We start from the raw sequence: 20,817 nt of genomic DNA, 5'->3' as shown, positions 1-20,817 counted from the left end.
CCCATTCCAAGGCTCATTATATTAAGGTTTCTCACATTCATATCGCCTCCATTCTCAACAAAAGACCTTTTATGGGGCAAGCGAAAAGGATTGGAAAATCTTGCCAACACAATTTTTCCAGACCTTTACGAACAGAATTTGTAAACCATTTTCAAGAAGGTGTTAAATTATAATTTTACCTTCTAGAAATTGTGCAAAACGCTCTCTCCAAAGAGAAACCAGAAATCCTTCACCAAAAAAGTCAAAGATATAAATGATCCTACTTCTGTGGTCTGTATGCTTGTGTCTATTGTGCTTAATTTTATGAAGTCAAATAGTAAAAGGAATATTGTACAAAAACTCAAGCCCTGATTTCCTCTTTCAAATATTTCAGATATTCCCCTTTCAGGAAATCCATGGTCAAGCAGAATAGACCCTTTTCTCCATAACTCAGGTAAGACTTGGTTGCATGGATCTTATTTCATTGGTTTCCCTGGTCAGAGCCTTTTCCTGCCATCACTAAATATCTGTCTCATAGATTCAGAACAGTCACTTGGGTTGAGCCCCTGACTTAAGAATGTGGAGAAGTCTCTCTTGAATTTGTTTAGTGTGAACAGCATAGACAATTGGGTTGAGGACGGGTGGAATGAGGAGGTAAAATTTGGCCAAGAGGATATGGATATGGGGAGGGACATGATTGCCAAAGCGGTGAGTGAGAGAGGAAACAGCAATGGGGATATAGAAGACAAGGATAGCACAAATATGAGAACTGCATGTTCCTAGGGTTTGAAGCCTAGCCTCAGGGGTGGTCAACCCTATGACAGCCCTAAAAATCACCACATAGGAGGCAGTGAGGTCTAGTGAATCCAGGATCAATACCAGGAAGCCAATTCCCGTTCCATAATAAGTTGTTGTGTCACTATATGCCAAGGTGACCACGGCCATGTACTCACAGTAGGAGTGGGCAGTGATTTGGGTCCGGTAAAGGGGCAGCCTCAGGCAAAGCATCAGGGGCAGAGGTCCAATGTAGAGTACTCCATGAAGGAGGGCAGCCAGGCCCAAACGTCCTACCACTGCATGGGTGAGCACTGAGGTGTGGCATAGTGGGTCACATAGTGATCAAAAGCCATGGCAAGGAAGATGCCTGACTCTACCATGACTAAAGAACATTTGGGTCAAGCAAGTATCTAGGTCAATGTGACAGGCACAAAAACAGAAGATGGTTAGCAGTTTGGGCATGGTGGAGATTGACAGGACCAAGTCAATGATAGCCAACATGCACAGGAAGAAGTACATGGGCTGGTGCAGGCTGTGCTCCAACTTTACCACGGCCAGGATGGTCACATTCCCCACCACAGCCACCAGGTACATGGAGCTAAAGGGGATGGAGAGCCAGATGTGCAGGGACTCCAGCCCTGGGATGCCAGTAAGCCAGAAAGAAGTAGGCACCAAGCAGGAATTATTAGCAAGCAGACATGAACATGTTTGACGGCTTAGAGTAGCTAGGGGACAGGAGCTCTTAGTTTTAGATTTTTACTGCCATAACATATTGCCTCTGGAAACTGTAGACTACTGGAATCTTATTTCCATCCTGGCAGAACCTATAATAAAGAAGAATTCTGAATGCCTACTTGAAAATTGACATGTATTTTATAAAAGAGACTGCATGAAAACACCCACTGGTAAATGTAGAAACAGGTATGCTTAACATTTCTACTGCTGAATTGCTCTCTTCCATTTCCTTTAGGAAATATTTCCCAAAGCAAAATTACTGGATCAAAGGGGCTGAACAAGTTGGGGAACTTCTACACTGGAAAACACAAAGTTCTACGTGCAATGATTAAATGTAAGTCCATGTAATGTGTTTAGCCTAGTGCCTGCATATGCTTCTCTTTGTTGTATAAAGAGTAACGTCAATAACAATGATTAGCTATTTGCAATTCATGATTTTATGGTGAAAATTTAGAATCAATGCGTTCAAAAGTAAAGCATTATTCAATGAATTTGATTTATTATAATATTTTTAAAGCTATGTATTACCTGGTAAAACGTTTATGTCATATTACAGTAAGTGAGGGAATGGCAGAAAGCAGATTAAAGTATTGATACGATATGATTTCATTAAAATATGTGTTTCTTATAGGAATATGCCTTGGATGTAAAAACACATTCTTTTAATTTTCTTTCGTGTATGGGTATATTCAGGTTTTGAAGAATAGTGAAAAGCTTTAAAAGTCTTACTTTTTAAAAGTCAAAAACATAACGGGACAATTTACTAAGGAAAATATATTAGTGAGGTACAATTCCCTTTTCTTTAATGGCTTAATAATGGTTTGGTCAGACTGATGAATCTAATTGATTTCTTTATAAGATACCTGGCATAGGACCTAATTTTTCAAAGGAAAATATCTAATTTAAGGTTGCCCAGATTTCATGGTTAGAAAAATGAAGTCAACTGTCCTAAGGAACATTAAGGACAGAGTCTATTAAACTTTCTGAGAATCTGGGCATCATCTATAATTTGAGATAGGTAAAAGATGAGGTACATCTTTTTATGAGCAAATCTCACTGGACATTTGCCCATTATCTGATCACAGTGATTAAAGAAAAATACTGAAAGAAAACAGTCAACAGTACCCTTCTTACTGGCCACATTATTCTTTGAAGAGATAGGGAGATCAGCGCTAAACCACTGTCCATTACTTGTAAAAGCCTGGTCCACTTCTTGTTCTTTTGCCCTTCAGGTGCCTCTAAGGAATCTAGCAATGCTACACATCCTCAGGGTTCAGAAGCTGAGGGCACAGGGTATAATTTGGGTCTTGTCCTCTCTTGGGCTTGCCCTCCTCATGTTTCCCATTAGAGTCTCAGATTCAACAAGTCAGGCTCCCCATACTCATGTCATGGTAACATGGTGACTTTCTTCACATGGCTACATTTTTGCTGAGAGATCTCACCACCTTCTTGGTTTTTTTACCCAGGCATCAAGTCCCATTCCAGACCATCTCTCCTCTACAAAGCCTTCTTTGATATCTCTATACCAGAGTGGATGGGTACGTAGTCACTGAATTCCCCCCAACTAAATTCCATGCACATTTCAAATAATTATTCATGTCTAAAATAGAAGTTACATTTTCATAGCAAATAAGCATAAGAAATGCCCCTACGTAACCTCATGGATTTGTAATTCAGGTTCCAACACACAATGTTAGGATTTTTGAGTTTATTTACTTCTGGGTCAGGTATTGACTAGGTATTGAAAAAAAAGATTACAGTTCTGTGAACTTTAAAATCGTTCACAGATGTTCTTTTATATTAACTCTGACTTTAGCAATTCTGTGAGTTGAGTATTTGAATATGCCAATAAGTGATACCATGTGTGAAACTACTTCCTCAGGGATCAAATGTAAAGATTCTGTGAATCTTTTGGATAAGAAAAGGAAAGGATGGGAGATAGCACCACAGCAGCAGCTTAGGGTATCAGCTTTACCATCTAACAAAACCAGATTTCCCATCCAGACCATCTTACCCTATGTTTGGGTAAATTGCCTCAACTCTTGAAGTCTCAGTCTTTTTCTTATTAAAAATGGGGAGACTATCAACTGCAAAGGGTAAGGATAAAGAACAAATGAAGTAAGTGTGAAGCTCTTGGCATATGGCATCAGCTTCTTTTCCCCAAATTCTTACTGTTCACTATGGGGTGGGGAGTAGAGCAGAAATTTACATCCTGCAAATTGGAATAGTTTCCTTTATTTCACTGTCATGGGGGACATCTTTGAAGATTCCTCAAAAGTCCAGGAATTGTAGAGATAAGACAGGGATTTATTGGGAACACTGGTCAATACACAATTTTATCTCATAAAAGGGAGAATATCTGAAGTGTTCTCTGAAGATACTGTGATAGGTCCCTTTATGGTTTAGGATGGTGGCCTAATTACTCAAAGTCAGGGAAGGTCAAAGTATCTCATCATAAAAAAATCAATTGTTCATGCGATGGACTTAAAACCAGATTTCTAACTTTGATTTGTGCCAGACCCAGTTTAGTCAATGAAATTGTAACTGAGTTTTAGGCTGGGACAAAGAATATGAGCATATGAATAAAAATCCACCAAGTTGATAATTGGCATCTTAAGTGGTGGTTTGAATTAGGTGTGACACCTAAACTGTGTCACTTTACCTAGAACATTCTAGAGAAACATTTTCTGTATCAGTCCACATAAGGGCATCCTTACCTGAACACGGGAGACATGCCTGCAAGTCCTGGAAGAGACATCCTGATGGTGGGTCTGAAGCTCCTGAGACCGATGTTTTGCTGTGGTGAAATAAACATGGATTAGAAGCAAGACAAACAGTGCAAATACGAACTCTACTGTTTCTGGCTCTGTGACTTAGAAAACAAAGGCAGAGAGATTACATTGCCTGTTTGCCCGTCTGTGAAATGAAGGGAGTAACAGCTGCCTTAGAGTTGCGTCATGTATTAAAATGAACTGTTTATAAATGTGTGTGTTCACACACACAGAAGGTGAAATATTAGAATGCCTGGCCTCTGGAACAGGCAGTGTATTCCCTCCTTGCCTACTCCTCTCCTCTGTTCTTTTCCCCCTTCCAGAGAACACAGACACAGTGCTATTTTCGTATGACCTTGGTAACTCCATATCCTTCTTTCCCAACTGTATGAATAGCCTTTTAAACATGGATAAAAATAATTAAAGATACCTGTTGATGGTGTAAAGATGCAGTTGGGAGAGAAGTTTGCCTGACTGTGGAGTAGAAGACAAGAGGTCCAATCAGGATGGAATAGTTCAATCTTTTCTCTCATGTTCTGATGGGGAGTACTAGGCAACAAAGCTTTCTACATTGGGGTTTTGCCTCTTCCTTGATCCATAACCCAGACCAATTTGTACTCAACTTATTTCCTCTACTTTTTAATTTTTTAAGTTTTTAAATTTTTAAAAAAATTTCCTCTACTTTTGACTAGAACTGTAAAGAAGATAAGCCCTGGATGGACCAAAGACAAATGGAGTCTGATTCCAATAACTTTGTCTCCATCTCTGGAATGTACTTACCCATTTGGGCAAATGTCCACAGAGCTCCTTACAGTAGTCATCTCTTGTCTGGATGCTTTGATGAATTTAGTTCATAGTCAAAGGGAGGCCATGGCTCTGACCTCTTCAATATTTTCTCCTGTGTCCCCTCTTTATCCAGGTACTGAAAACAGCCAGTTGCTTCCCAAGGGTTGCAACAGAGACACCTGCATTCTTCCCTCTGTATCCTGAGTTACCCCCCATGGGAGTAATCTTCATTCCTTACTCCACTCTACCTCCCAGGACTAGATTATAAGACTTATTCCTACTCTCCTCCTGGGGCCTGTTCACTAGCCCCAGGTCTCTGACTATTCTCCCCCAAGGCCTGAAGTATTCAAGGACTCTAAGAGAGTGACATTGGGAGAGAGTTCACAGGAGAAGGGTGGGGGAAAAAATAAACATCAGATACTGGTATAACCAATATGGACACTTTTTTTTTGTTAATCTTTGCTTATATTATTTAAAAAACTTAATATAGGGTCTAGGCTATACAAAAATGATGCTTAAATATAAATTTATTGATTTTAATTTTCCATTCTGCTACATTTTTTCAATTTGTGTTTGCTTAAATATTTATAATAAGTTACAGTAGTTGTGTCCTTGTCTGTGGTTATTTTAACCTATTTTTTTCTGGAATAGAAGGCTAGCTTCAGTTTTTTCCACTAAGTGGCACAGACATATTTGTCAATGTCCTTTTTTCTGCTTATCCTTAGGATAAAATACCAGAAAGAAAATTATTGACCATTGTGCAGACCTCATAAATCCTGTTGTCAAATTGTTTTCCAAAAGTGGTTGTCAAATTTGTGTTTAACCCAGCATCAAGTGAGTTCATTCCCTAAATTGCCCTAGTCATTTAAAAAATATAGTAAGTCCTGTACATATAAACAAGTTCCATTCCGAGAGCACGTTTGTTAAGTCCAGTTTGTTTGTAAGTCCTACAAAGTTAGCTTAGGTACTGAACTAACACAATCAGCTATATAGTACTGTACTGTAATAGGTTTATAATACTTTTTACACAAATAATACATAAAAAACAAAAAATGAAAACATTTTAAATCTTACAGTACAGTACCTTGAAAAGTACAGTAGTACAGCACAACAGCTGGCATACAGGGGCTGGCATCAAGTGAACAGGCAAGAAGAGTGACTGACTGGAGGAGGGAGAAGAGATGGTAGAGCTGAAGGATCGTCAGCAATAGATGACACAGCAATTGATGACACAGGTTCTGGTTCCTTGCTGGATTCAATTCTGTTTACCCTATTGAAGAAAAGATCCAGTGATGCCCGGGTAGTGGCTCTTATTTCCTCATCATAGATGACATGGTAGCACTGGATTGCATTCTGAATGGCTGCTGCAACCTTCATGTACCATACTACGTTTGGGTCCTAACAGTTCCTCCTCAAATAAAGAAAATTCCCTTGCCATTTCCTGTGTTGTGAATGTCTTCGGTTCTTCAGCAGTACCAGCTACATCACCACTGCTTTTACGCTTTCTTCCAGACATCCTGGGCTTGAAATAAAGATACTGTACTACTCTACTTTATACAGTACTATACAGTGAAGTACACAAAAGCACAATCACTTGTAGATGATGCATGCACGTGACAATGTACACCAGACATGTGAACTAACTTACGTGATTGGACATGTGAACACACGTTCGCATCTTTGAAAGTTTGCAACTTGAAGTTTCGTATGTAGGGGACTTACTGTAGTTTTATATAGATGAGAACACAAATGCAATAGTTTCATTTCTTTGATTTCTGGGTGAACACGCTAATGTTTGAAAAATTTGTGGCCAGCGTATTTTTTTAACAATTTCTCCCCAGTTTTTTCTACCATATACTTAATATGCTTAAAGTGGGGAGAGTGGTTTAATAAAATCTGTGAGAATGTTTCCTATAGGAAGTTCTGACATACATACAAAAGAGCTACTTTTACAATCACCATTAGCGATTCATGATATTCCATCTTGAATAGAGAACCCTCCTTGAGATTTCCCAATTATTCCTACAGTGGTCTCTCTCTTCTGTATCCTTATAGCTACGCCCTGAACTCTTATTTCAACCTCCTCACTGGCGTGGTTGGCTCCTGTCTTACATTTCTGTCTTCCTCCTCTCTACCACTCAGGTGCCATTTTGAAAGTGCAAAATTGATTATTTGTTCTAAATGTTTAAAAAAATGATTGTGATTGTTTTCATAAAGCTCTAGACTATCTTCCAACCGTCTCTGGGAAATATCTGCTTTACCACACGTTAAGATCCTCTGTTCTGGAAGATTATTGCTCTCTACCTGATATAGACGCAAGTTAAAGGGATTGTTAAAATCTTAGGCAAAATTGGAAGGATATAGAGATGTAGGATACAGGAGTTAGGTTTAATTTTAAAGTTCCTTTTCTCCCCCCATCAGATTTCTTGAGCTATAATTGGCACAACATTAAGTTTTAGGTCTACAATGTGATGATATGATACACATGTATCAATATTATTAAATGATTAACACAATAAGGTTAACACATCCATTACTTCATACAATTATAATACGTTTTTGTGGTGAGAACATTTAAGTCTACTCTCTTACCAACTATCAAGTACACTTAACTTTTGGGAGAATGGCAGCCTGGAAAGGGTAGGGAAGCTCCAAGCCCTGACTGTTCCTGAATTTTATCTGTTATAATGAGCCAATGATCTAAGTTATTTGAGGCTTTGGGTGGAGACAAGATGGCAGAGGAGCAGGACATGGCCTTACTCTTCTTATGAAAATGTCAAAATCACAACTAACTGCTGAACAACCATCGACAAAAAAATGCTGGAAACTACCAAAAAAGATATCCTACAATCAAAGATAAAGAAGCCACAATGAGATGGTAGGAGGGTGCAGTTGCAATAAAATCAAATCCCATACCCACCAGGTAGGTTACCCAAAAACTGAAAAAATATTATATCACAGAGGTTCTCCCACAGGAGTTAAAGTTCTGCACCCCATGTCAGGCATCCCAGCCTGGGGGTCTTGCAATGTGAGGAACAGTCACCAGAGCATCTGGCTTTGAAAGCCAGTGGGGTTTGATTGAAGGAATTCTACAGGACTGGGGGAAACAAACTCCTCTTGGAGGGTGAACACAAGGTCTCATGTGCATCAGGACCCAGGGGAAAAAGCAATGACCTCATAAAAGACTGGGTCAAACCTACCGGCTAGTATTGGATGGTATCCTGTGGAGGTAGAGGGGTTGGTTGTAGCTCATTGTGGGGATAAAGACTGGTGGCGGTAATTCTGGGGATTACTCATTGGCATGAGCCCTCCTGGAGTCTGCCATTTTCTCACCAAGACCTGGTCCCACCCAAAAGCCTGTAGGCTTCAGTGCTGGAATGCCTCAGGCTAAACACCAGCAGGACAGGAACACAGCCACACCCATCAGCAGACAGTCTGCCTAAAGTCTTTTGGAGCCCATAGCTTCCCGATAAACACACCCCTTGACATGGCCCTGTGCACCAGAGGGACAAGACCCAGCTCCACCCACCAGTGGGCAGGAACCAGTCCCTCCCAGGAAGCCTGCACAAGCCTCTTAGACTAGCCTCATCCACCAGGGGGCAGACAGCAGAAGCAAGAAAAACTACAATCCTGCAGACCACAAAATGGAGACCACAAGCACAGACAGACAACCTGAGATGGCAGAAGAATATGTTCCAGATGAAGGAACAAGATAAAACCCCGGAAAAACAACTAAGTGAAGTAGAGATAGGAAATCTACCCAAAAAAGAATTCAGAGTAATGATAGTAAAGATGATCCAAGATCTTGGAAAAAGAATGGAGGCAGAGATTGAGAATATATAAGAAATGTTTAACAAAGACCTTGAATGGATCACTGAAGAAATCAAAGAGGAAATCAAAAAACACCTAGAGAGAAACAAAAATGAAAGCACAACAATCCAAAACCTATGGGATGCAGCAAAAGCAGTTCTAAGTGGGAAGTTTATAGCAATACAAACTTACCTCAGGAAACAAGAAAAATCTCAAACAAACTAACCTTACACCTAAAGCAAGTAGAGAAAGAACAAAGAAAACCCAAAGTGAGTAGAAGAAATCATAAAGATCAGAGCAGAAATAAATGAAACAGAGATGAAGAAAACAATAGAAAAGATTAAATTAAAAGCTGGTTCTTTGAAAAGATAAACAAAATTGATAAACCTTTAGCCAGATTCATCAAGAAAGAGGGAGAGGACTCAAATCAATAAAATTAGAAAATGAAAAAGGAGAAGTTACAAAGGGCACAGCAGAAATACACAGGATCATAAGAGACTACTACAAGCAACTATATGGCAATAAATTGGACAACCTGCAAGAAAAGAACAAATTCTTTGAAAGGGACGATCTCCCAAGACTGAACCAGGAAGAAATAGAAAATATGAACAGACCAATCATAAGTACTGAAATTGAAACTGTGATTTAAAAACTCCCAACAAACAGAAGTCCAAGACCAGATGGCTTTACAGCTGAACTTTATCAAACATTTAGAGGAAAGTTACCACCTATCCTTCTGAAACTCTTCCAAAAATTGCCGAGTAACGAACACTCCTAAACTGATTCTATGAGGCCACCATCATCATGATACCAAAACCAGACCAAAAAAAAAAAAATTACAAGCCAATTATCACTGATTGAATATAAACACTACAATCCTCAACAAGATATCAATACTAGCAAATCAAATCCAACAATACATTAAAAGGATCATACACCACAATCAAGTGAGATTTGTCCCAGGGATATAAGTATTCTTCAACATATGTAAAATCATTGTGACACACGACATTAACAAACTGAAGAATAAAAACCACATGATCATCTCAATAGATGCAGAAAAAGCTTTTGATAAAATTCGACACCCATTTATGATAAAAATTCTCCAGAAACTGGGCATAGAGGGAACATACCTCACCATAATAAAGGCTGTATATGACAAACCTACAGCTAACATCATACTCAATTGTGAAAATCTGAAAGCATTTCCTCTAAGATCAGGAACAAGACAAGGATGTCCACTGTCACCACTTTTATTCAACATAGTTTTGGAAGTCCTAGCCACGGCAATCAGAAGAAAAAGTAATACAAATTGGAAAAGAAAAAGTAAAACAGTCACTGTTTGCAGATGACGTGATACTATACATAGAAAATCCTAAAGATGCTACCAGAAAACTACTAGAGCTCATCAATGAATTCAGTAAAATTGCATTATACAAAATGAATACAAACTATTGAATTTCTATACCATGAAAGATCAGAGAGAAATTAAAGAAACCATCCTGTTTACCATCGCATTAAAATACCTAGGAATAAACCTACCTAAGGAGGCAAAAGACCTATATTCTGAAAACTATGATGTTGATGAAAGAAATCAAAGATGACACAAAGATGTCATATCTTTCCAAAGATGGAAATATATACTGTGTTCTTGGAATGGGAGAATTAATATTGTCAAAATGACTATACTACCCAAGGCAATCTACAGATTCATTGCAATCCCTATCAAATTATCAATGGCATTTTTCACAGGACTAGAACAAAAAATTTTACGTTTTGTATGGAAACACAAAAGACCCCAAATAGCCAAAGCAATCTTGACAAACACAGAGCTGGAGGAATCAGACTACCTGAATTCAGACTATACTAAAAAACTACAGTCATCAAAACAGTATGGTACCGGCACAAAACCAGAAATATAGATCAATGGAACAGGATAGAAAGCCCAGAAATAAACGCACACAACTATAGTCACCTAATCTATGACAAAGCAGGCAAGAATATACAATGGAGAAAAGACAGTCTCTTCAATAAGTGGTGCAGGGAAAACTGTACAGCCATATGTAAAGGAATGAAATTAGAATACTCCCTAACACCATACACAAAAATAAACTCCAAATGGATTAAAGACCTAAATGTAAGACCAGACACTATAAAACTCATAGAGGAAAACATAGGAAGAACACTCTTTGACCTAAATTGCAGCAAGATATTTTCTGACCCACCTCCTAGAGTAATGAAAATAAAAACAGAAATAAACAAATGAGACCTAATTAAACTCAAAAGCTTTTGTACAGCAAAGGAAACCATAAAGAAAATGAAAAGACAACACACAGAATGGGAGAAAATACTTGCAAATGATGCAACCAACAAGGATTAATCACCCAAATTTACAAATAGCTTATGAAGCTCAATACCAAAAAAAAAAAAAAAAAATCAAAAAAGGGGACACTAAGGCTGCTGCTGCAGCCACCAAGAAGCCTGTGTGCAAGCACAAGTCACTATCCACACCTCCCCTCCTGGGAGCCTGTGCAGCTTGCCATTGCCAGGGTCCCGTGATCCAGGGACAACTTCCCCGGGAGAACGCACGGTGCGCCTCAGGCTGGTGCAACGTCATGCTGGCCTCTGCCACCACAGGCTCGCCCCGCACTCCGTGCCTCTCCCTCCCCCTGGCCTGAGTGAGCCAGAGCCCCTGAATCAGCTGCTCCTTTAACCCCGTCCTGTCTGAGTGAAAAACAGATGCCGTCAGAGGACGTACATGCAGAGGCGGGTCCAAATGCAAAGCTGAACCCCAGGAGCTGTGCGAACAAAGAGAAAGGGAAATTTTCCCCAGCAGCCTCAGGAGCAGCAGATTAAATCTCCACCATCAATTTGATGTACCCTGCATCTGTGGAATACCTGAATAGACAACAAATCATCCCAAATTGAGGAGGTGGACTTTGGGAGCAATGATAAATATATTTTTTCCGCTTGTTCTCTTTTTGTGAATATGTATGTCTATACTTCTGTGTGTGATTTTGTCTGTATAACTTTGCTTTTACCATTTGTCCTAGGGTTCTGTCTGTCCGGTGTTTTCTTTTTTTTGCTTAAAAAATTTTTTTCTTAAAAATGTTTTATTTTAATAACTTTATATTATTTCACTTTACCTTATTCTTTCTTTCTTTTTTCCTCCCTTTTATTCTGAGCCATGTGGAGGACAGGTTCTTCATGCTCCAGCCAGGTGTCAGGGATGTGCCACTGAGGTGGGAGAGCCAAGTGCAGGACACTGGTACACAAGAGACTTCCCAGGACCCACGTAATATCAAAGTGAAAATCTCCCAGAGATCTCCATCTCAAAGCCAAGACCCAGGCCCACTCAAGGACCAGCAAGCTACAGTGTTGGACACCCTATGCCAAACAACTAGCAAGACAGGAACACAACACCATCCATTAGCACAGAGGCTGCCTTAAATCATAATTAGGTCACAGACATCCCAAAACACAGCACCAGACGTGGACCTGCCCACCAGAAAGACAAGATCCAGCCTCATCCACCAGAACACAGGCACTAGTCCCCTCCACCAGGAAGGCTACACAACCCACTGAACCAACCTTAGCCACTGGGGACAGACACCAAAAACAATGGAAATGACAAATCTGCAGCTTGTGAAAAGGAGACCCCAAACACAGTAAGTTAAGCAAAATGAGAAGACAGAGAAACACACAGCAGATGAAGAAGCAAGGCAAAAACCCACCAGACCTAACAAATGAAGAGGAAATAGGCAGTCTACCTGAAAAAGAATTCCGAATAATGATAGTAAATAACAAATAACGACACTAAAGATAATCCAAAATCTTGGAAATCGAATGGAGAAAATGCAAGAAACGTTTAACAAAGACGTAGAAGAACTAAAGAGAAAACAAACAATGATGAACAACACAATAAATGAAATTAAAAATTCTCTAGAAGGGATCAAGACAGAATAACAGAGGCAGAAGAACAGATAAGTGACCTGGAAGATAAAATATTGGAAATAACTACCGCAGAGGAGAATAAAGAAAAAAGAATAAAAAGAATAGAGGACAGTCTCAGAGACCTCTGGGACAATATTAAATGTGCCAACATTCGAATTACAGGGGTCCCAGAAGAGGAAGAGAAAAAGAAAGGGAGTGAGAAAATATTTGAAGAGATTATAGTTGAAAACTTCCCTAATATGGGAAAGGAAACAGTTAAGTCCAGGAAGCACAGACAGTCCCAACAGGATAAATCCAGGCAGAAACACGTCAAGACACATATTAATCAAACTATCAAAAATTAAATACAAAGAACAACTATTAAAAGCAGCAAGGGAAAAACAACAAATAACACACAAGGGAATCCCCATAAGGTTAACAGCTGATCTTTCAGCAGAAACTCTGCAAGCGAGAAGAGAGGGGCTGGACATATTTAAAGTGATGAAAGAGAAAAATGTATAACTAAGATTACTCTACCCAGCAAGGATCTCATTCAGATTTGATGGGGAAATTAAAAGCTTTACAGACAAGCAAAAGCTAAGAGAATTCAGCACCACCAAACCAGCTTTACAACAAATACTAAAGGAAGTTCTCTAGGCAGGAGACACAAGAGAAGGAAAAGATCTACAATAATAAACCCAAAACAATTAAGAAAATGGTAGTAGGAACATACATATTGATTATTACCTTAAATGTAAATGGATTAAATGCTCCAACCAAAAGACATAGACTGGCTAAATGGATACAAAAACAAGACCGTATATATGCTGTCTACAAGAGACCCACTTCAGACCTAGGATACGCACAGACTGAAAGTGAAAGGATGGAAAAAGATATTCCATGCAAATGGAAATCAAAAGAAAGCTGGAGTAGCAATTGTCATCTCAGGCAAAATAGACTTTAAAACAAAGACTATTACAAGAGACAAAGAAAGACACTAAATAATGATCAAGGGATCAATCCAAAGGAGAAGACATAACAACTGTAAATATTTATGCACCCAACATAGGAGCACCTCAATACATAAGGCAAATATTAACAGCCATAAAAGGGGAAATCGACAGTAACACAATCATAGTAGGGGACTTTAACACTCCACTTTCACCAATGGACAGTTCATCCAAAATGAAAATAAATAAGGAAACACAAGCTTTAAATGATACATTAAACAAGATGGACTTAATGGATATTTATAGGACACTCCATCCAAAAACAACAACACACATTCTTCTCAAGTGCTCATGGAACATTCTCCAGGATAGATCATATCTTGGGTCACAAATCAAGCCTTGGTAAATTTAAGGAAATTGATATCATTTCAAGTATCTTTTTCGACCACAACACTATAAGACTAGATATAAATTACACGAAAAAATCTGTAAGAGATACAAACACATGGAGGCTAAACAACACACTACTTAATAACCAAGAAATCACCAAAGAAATCAAAGAGGAAATCAAAAAATACCTAGAAACAAATGACAATGAAAACACGACAACCCAAAACCTATGGGATGCAGCAAAAGTAGTTCTAAGAGGAAAGTTTATAGCTATACAAGCCTACCTTAAGAAACAAGAAACATCTCAAATAAACAACCTAACCATACACTTAAAGCAATTAGAGAAAGAAGAACATAAAAACCCTAAAGTTAGCAAAAGGAAAGAAATCATAAAAATCAGATCAGAAATAAATGAAAAAGAAATGAAGGAAACAATAACAAAGATCAATAAAACTAAAAGCTGGTTCTTTGAGAAGATAAACAAAATTGATAAAGCATTAGCCAGACTCACCCAAAAAAGGGAGGAGACGCAAATGAATAGAATTAGAAATGAAAAAGGAGAAGTAACAACTGACACTGCAGAGATACAAAGGATCATGAGAGATTACTACAAGCAACTCTATGCCAATAAAATGGACAACCTGGAAGAAATGGACAAATTCTTAGAAATGCACAACCTTCTGAGACTGAACCAGGAAGAAATAGAAAATATGAACAGACCAATCACAAGCACTGAAATTAAAACTGTGATTAAAAATCTTCCAACAAACAAAAGCCCAGGACCAGATGGCTTCACAGGCAAATTCTATCAAACATTTAAAGAAGAGCTACACCTATCCTTCTCAAACTCTCCCAAAATATAGCAGAGGGAGGAACACTCCCAAACTCATTCTAGGAGGCTACCATCACTCTGATAGCAAAACCAGACAAAGATATCACAAAGAAAGAGAACTACAGGCCAGTATCACTGATGAACACAGGTGCAAAAATCCTCAACAAAATACTAGCAAACAGAATCCAACAGCACATTAAAAGGATCATACATTATGATCAAGTGGGGTTTATCCCAGGAATGCAAGGATTCTTCAGTATACACAAATCAGTCAACATGATACACCATATTAACAAACTGAAGGAGAAAAACCATATGATCATCTCAATACATGCAGCAAAAGCTTTCGATAAAATTCAACACCTATTTATGATAAAAACTCTCCAGAAAGTGGGCATAGAGGGAACTTACCTCAACATAATAAAGGCCATATATGACAAACCCACAGCAAACATCATTCTCGATGGTGAAAAACTGAAAGCATTTCCTCTAAGATCAGGAAGAAGACAAGGATATCCACTCTCACCACTATTATTCAACATAGTTTTGGAAGTCCTTGCCACAGCAAACAGAGAAGAAAAAGAAATAAAAGGAATACAACTTGGAAAAGAAGTAAAACTGTCATGTTTGCCAATGAAATGATACTATATATAGATAATCCTTAAAATGCCACCAGAAAACTACTAGAGCTAATCAATGAATTTGGTAAAGTTGCAGGATACAAAATTAATGCACAGAAACCTCTTGCATTCCTATACACTAATGATGAAAAATCTGAAAGAGAAATTATGGAAACACTCCCATTTACCACTGCAACAAAAAGAGTAAAATACCTAGGAATAAACCTACCTAGGGAGACAAAATATCTGTATGCAGAAAACTATAAGACACTGATGAAAGAAATTAAAGATGATACCAACAGATGGAGAGATATACCATGTTCTTGGATTGGAAGAATCAGTATTGTGAAAATGACTATACTACCCAACGCAATCTACAGATTCAATGCAATCCGTATCAAATTACCCATGGTATTTTTTACAGAACTAGAACAAATCATCTTAAAATTTGTATGGAGACACAAAAGACCCCAAATAGCCAAAGCAGTCTTGAGGGGAAAAAACGGAGCTGGAGGAATCAGACTCCCTGACTTCAGACTATACTACAAAGCTACAGTAATCAAGACAATATGGTACTGGCACAAAAACAGAAACATGGATCAATGGAACAACATAGAAAGCCCAGAGATAAACCAACACACCTATGGTCAACTAATCTATGACAAAGGAGGCAAAGATATACAATGGAGAAAAGAAAGTCTCTTCAATAAGTGGTTCTGGGCAAACTGGACAGCTACATGTAAAAGAATGAACTCAGAACACTCCCTAACACCATACACAAAAATAAACTCAAAATGGATTCAAGACCTAAACGTAAGACTGGACACTATAAAACTCTTAGAGGAAAACATAGGAAGAACACTCTTTGACATAAATCACAGCAAGATCTTTTTTGATCCACCTCCTAGAGTAATGGAAATAAAAACAAAAATAAACAAATGGGACCTAATGAAACTTCAAAGCTTTTGCACATCAAAGGAAACCATAAACAAGACCAAAAGACAAAGCTCAGAATGGGAGAAAATATTTGTAAATGAATCAACAAAGGATTAAGCTCCAAAATATATAAACAGCTCATGCAGCTCAATATTAAAGAAACAACCCAATCCAAAAATGGGCAAAAGAGCTAAATAGACATTTCTCCAAAGAAGACATACAGGTGGCCAGGAAGCACATGAAAAGCTGCTCAACGTCACTAATTATTAGAGAAATGCAAATCAAAACTACAGTGAGGTATCACCTCACACCAGTTAGAATGGGCATCATCAGAAAATCTACAAACAACAAATGCTGGAGAGGGTGCAGAGAAAAGGGAACCTTCTTGCACTGTTGGTTGGAATGTAAATTGATATAGCTCTATGGAGAACAGTATGGAGGTTCCTTAAAAAACTAAAAATAGAATTACCATATTATCGAGCAATCCCACTAGTGGGCATATACCCAGAGAAAACCATAATTCAAAAAGACACATGCACCCCAATGTTCATTGCACCACTATTTACAATAGCCAGGTCATGGAAGCAACCTAAATGCCCATTGACAGATGGATGGTTAAAGAAGTTGTGGTATATATATACAATGGAATATTACTTAGCCATAAAAAGGAATGAAATTGAGTCATTTGTTGAGACGTGGATGGATCTAGAGACTGTCATACAGAGTGAAGTAAGTCAGAAAGAGTAAAACAAATATCTCATATTTACACATATATGTGGAACCTAGAAAAATGGTACAGATGAACCGGTTTGCAGGGCAGAATTTGAGACTGAGATGTAGAGAACAAATGTATTACCACCAAGGGGGGAAAACCGCGGTGGGGTGGGTATGGTGGTTGTGCTGAATTGGGTGATTGTGATTGACATGTATACTCTGATGTGTATAAAATTGATGACTAATAAGAAGCTTCAGTATAAAACAAACAAAAAAACCACTAATATTAAACTTTCTTGGGTTATTTGTAAGCAAATATGTTAATATAAATGTTTCAGATATTACATGAAATTTCTAAAAATCTTATATGTTCTGGTATAATGTTATGTCATAATTCTAGTTATTACTTTAAAATGTATATCTCAGAAATAACTAAATTTCCTTGTCAATTGCATTATTATGAACTTTCATCAGATCTTTAACTGTGGTCATTTTTAAGTCTTTTGTCATTTACAGACAATTCTGGGTGTACTCTGATGCTTTTGCAAATATGTTCCTATAAAAGGGTTTCATCTTCAAGGAATTCATGGAAAAGACTGACAAGTACAGGTTTCTGGTAACCGACTATACTGCTGAACTGAATGAATAGGCATTTTCAGAACTCTAATGGAAAACTGATGAATTCATAAAAGTGCTAACAAAAGATCGAAATGAAAAAAAATTAATTACATGGGACTGAGTGAACTGATGAGGATGCTTATAATTTTTGTGACTTTCTGTTTGAATTAAAAAAAATCCCACAAGGACTCAGAGGCAAAAAATATACAAATCAATTTTCACTGCAAAGTAAAGGAGCTGTTACAGTGGAGGATTACTGGACTGAATATCAATATTATGACATAGTATGAGTGTGTTTCGTGTTTGGTAATTGCAATCATTGTTGCTTTTGTTGTGGTCATCCATTTACAATGCTTGGTGTCAGTTTATTTGTCTCTTGTAAAAATAAAATACAGTGTGTTTGTGTGAAAAAAACGAAAAAAAATGCATATTAAGTGAAAAGTCAATCTGAGAAGGCAACATACCATATGACTCAACCTATATGATGTTCCGGAAAAGGCAAACGATGGAGACAATTAAAAGATCAGGGGTTGCAGGAGTTAGGCATAGGGAAAGATGAGTAAGTAGCACACGGGATATTAGGGTAGTGAAAATACCCTGTATAATACTATAATAGTGGATACATGTCATTATATATTTGTCCAAATCCATATACCACCAAGACAACCCTAATGTAAACCATGGACTTTGAGTGATTATGATGTGTCTATGTAGTTCAACTGTAACAAATGTGCTGCTCTGGTTGGAGACTTTGGTGGTGAAGGCAACTATGCATGTGTGGGGGCAGGGGGTATATAGGAAGTTTGTACCCTCTGCTTATTCTGTTGTGAACCTAAAACTGCTCTAAAATATGAGGTATCTATTATATTCAGGGTCCTTTTACTTCAATAAAACTTCTTATGAGCCCAGTGGTGTGAAGCATGCTGAAATATACCTTTTAAAGTGAAGGATAAGTTGGTGCATCTGGCCCCTCCTAAAAAAAGGGGGGACAACACCTACTGGGCTTCTTTGGGTTTAAGAGGCAACATAACTCTTCATTTGGGTGTGTTACTCTGGCCCACTTACTGAGTGACCCTCAAAGCTTCTAGTTTTGACTGGGGCCCAGAAATAGAATCTGCAGCAGTCTCAGGCTGCTGAACAAGCTGCCTTGCCACCTGGGCCATAGGATCCAGCAAATCCAATGATGCTTGAAGTATCAGAGGCAGATAGGCATGCTAACGGGAGCATTTGGCAGGCACCTATAGGTGAACTGCAGTAGAGGGACTTAGGATTTAGGAATAAATCCTTAGGATAAAGGATTTAGGAGTAAATTTAGGGACTTAGGATTTAGACACCCCTGTCATTGCCCAACAGGATTTAGGAGTAAAGCCCCGACGTCTTTTGTGGATTACTACTCTCCACTTGAGAAATACCTCTTGGCCTACTACTGGGCCTTAGTAGAGGCTGAATGCTTGAGCATGGGCCATCAAGTGACCATGTGATTGGAGCTTCCCTTCCTAAACTGGGTTTTATCTGACCCACCAAGCCTTTAAGTGGAGTTTGAACAGCAGGACTCCATCAAAGAGAAGTGGTACACATGTGATCAGACCCAAGCAGGTCCTGAAGGCACAAGTTACATGAAGTGGCCCCAAGGCCCACTGTCTGCACACCCGCTACACTTTCTCCATGCCTGCGCTATGACCTCATGAGAAGTTCCCTAGGATCAGTTCACAGAGGAACCTAAGAATTGGGTCTGGTTTATAGGAGGTTGTGTACAGTATACAGGTGCCACCTGAAAATGGACAGCTGCGTACTATAATCCCTTTCTGGGACAGCCCTAAAGGAAAGTGCTGAAGCAAAATCCCCCTCTGGGCAGAATTTTGATCAGCACAGCTGGTTGTTTACTTTTCTTGGGAGGAGAGATGGCCAGAGGCACAATTATATACTGACTTATGGACTGTGGCCAATGGTTCAGCTGGATGTTCAGGGACTTGGAATGAACATGATTAGAAAATTGGTAACAAGAAAATTTAGGGAAAATAAGAGACTTCCTGGGAAGGGCAAAAAATGAAGATTTCTGTCCCATGTGAATGTTCAAAGCATGACCTCAGCAGAGAAGGATTTAATAATCAAATGGTTAGGATGACCTCTTCTAGAGATATTAATCAGTCTTTTCTCTTAGACACCCCTGTCATTGCCCAATGGAATCATGAACAAAGTGGCCATGGTGACAGGGATGGAGGTTATGTACGACCCCAGCAATAGGGAGGGAATCACCAAGGCCAACTTGGCTATGGTCATTGCTGAGTGCCCAATCCGCCAGCAGCAGAGACTAACACCAAATCCACAATATGGCACCATTCCCCAAGGTGATAAGCCAGCTATCCTGTGGCACATTGATTACACTAGACTGCTTCCATCATGGAAGTGGGGGTAGTGTTTTGTTCTTATTGGAATAGACACTCTGGGTATGGTTTTGCTTTCCCTGCATGCAATGCTTCTTCCAAACTTATCTGTGGACTTACACAATGCCTTATCCACCATCTGGTATTCCATGGCTTCTGATAGGAAATCAGTTCACAGCAAATGAAGTACCTTTCTCCTTCACTAGTGTTACCATGTTTCCCAACACCCTGAAGTAGGTGGATTTACTGGACAATGGAGTGGTCTTTTGAAGAATCACTTATAGTACCAGCTAGGTAACAATATCTTGCAGGGCTGCAGAAGGTTCCCCAGAAGGCTGCGTATGCTCAGAATCAGCATACGATATTAGAACTATTTTCCCCATAGCCAGGATTCACAGGTCTAGGAATGAAGGGGTAAAATGGGAGTGACACCACTATTTCCCCTACTGAGCTACTAGCAAAATTTTTGCTGTTTCCACAACCTTAGGCCTTGTTGACCTAGAGGTCTTAGTTTCAAAGGGGATAATTCTTCTACCAGGAGACACAGTGATTCCACTGAACTGAAAGTTGACTGCCACCCAG

General features: G+C 38.8%; 1 protein-coding gene across 1 annotated transcript; it reads right to left on the bottom strand.

Annotated features, from left to right (window-relative positions):
- Window positions 1–528: 528 nt before the first annotated feature.
- LOC116758329 (olfactory receptor 52M1-like) lies at window positions 529–19,014 on the bottom strand. The gene is given in 5 exon segments (XM_032641156.1): window positions 529–1,097; window positions 1,100–1,134; window positions 1,136–1,481; window positions 4,209–4,288; window positions 18,917–19,014. Coding segments are annotated over 5 exon segments (1,128 nt in total).
- Between the last annotated feature and the right edge of the window lie 1,803 nt (window positions 19,015–20,817).

The sequence above is a fragment of the Phocoena sinus genome, chromosome 8, assembly GCF_008692025.1.
Source record: "Phocoena sinus isolate mPhoSin1 chromosome 8, mPhoSin1.pri, whole genome shotgun sequence".
Lineage (NCBI taxonomy): Eukaryota > Metazoa > Chordata > Mammalia > Artiodactyla > Phocoenidae > Phocoena > Phocoena sinus.
The sequence above is the reverse complement of the archived record's forward strand: the minus strand, read 5'-3'. Positions and strand labels throughout refer to the sequence as shown.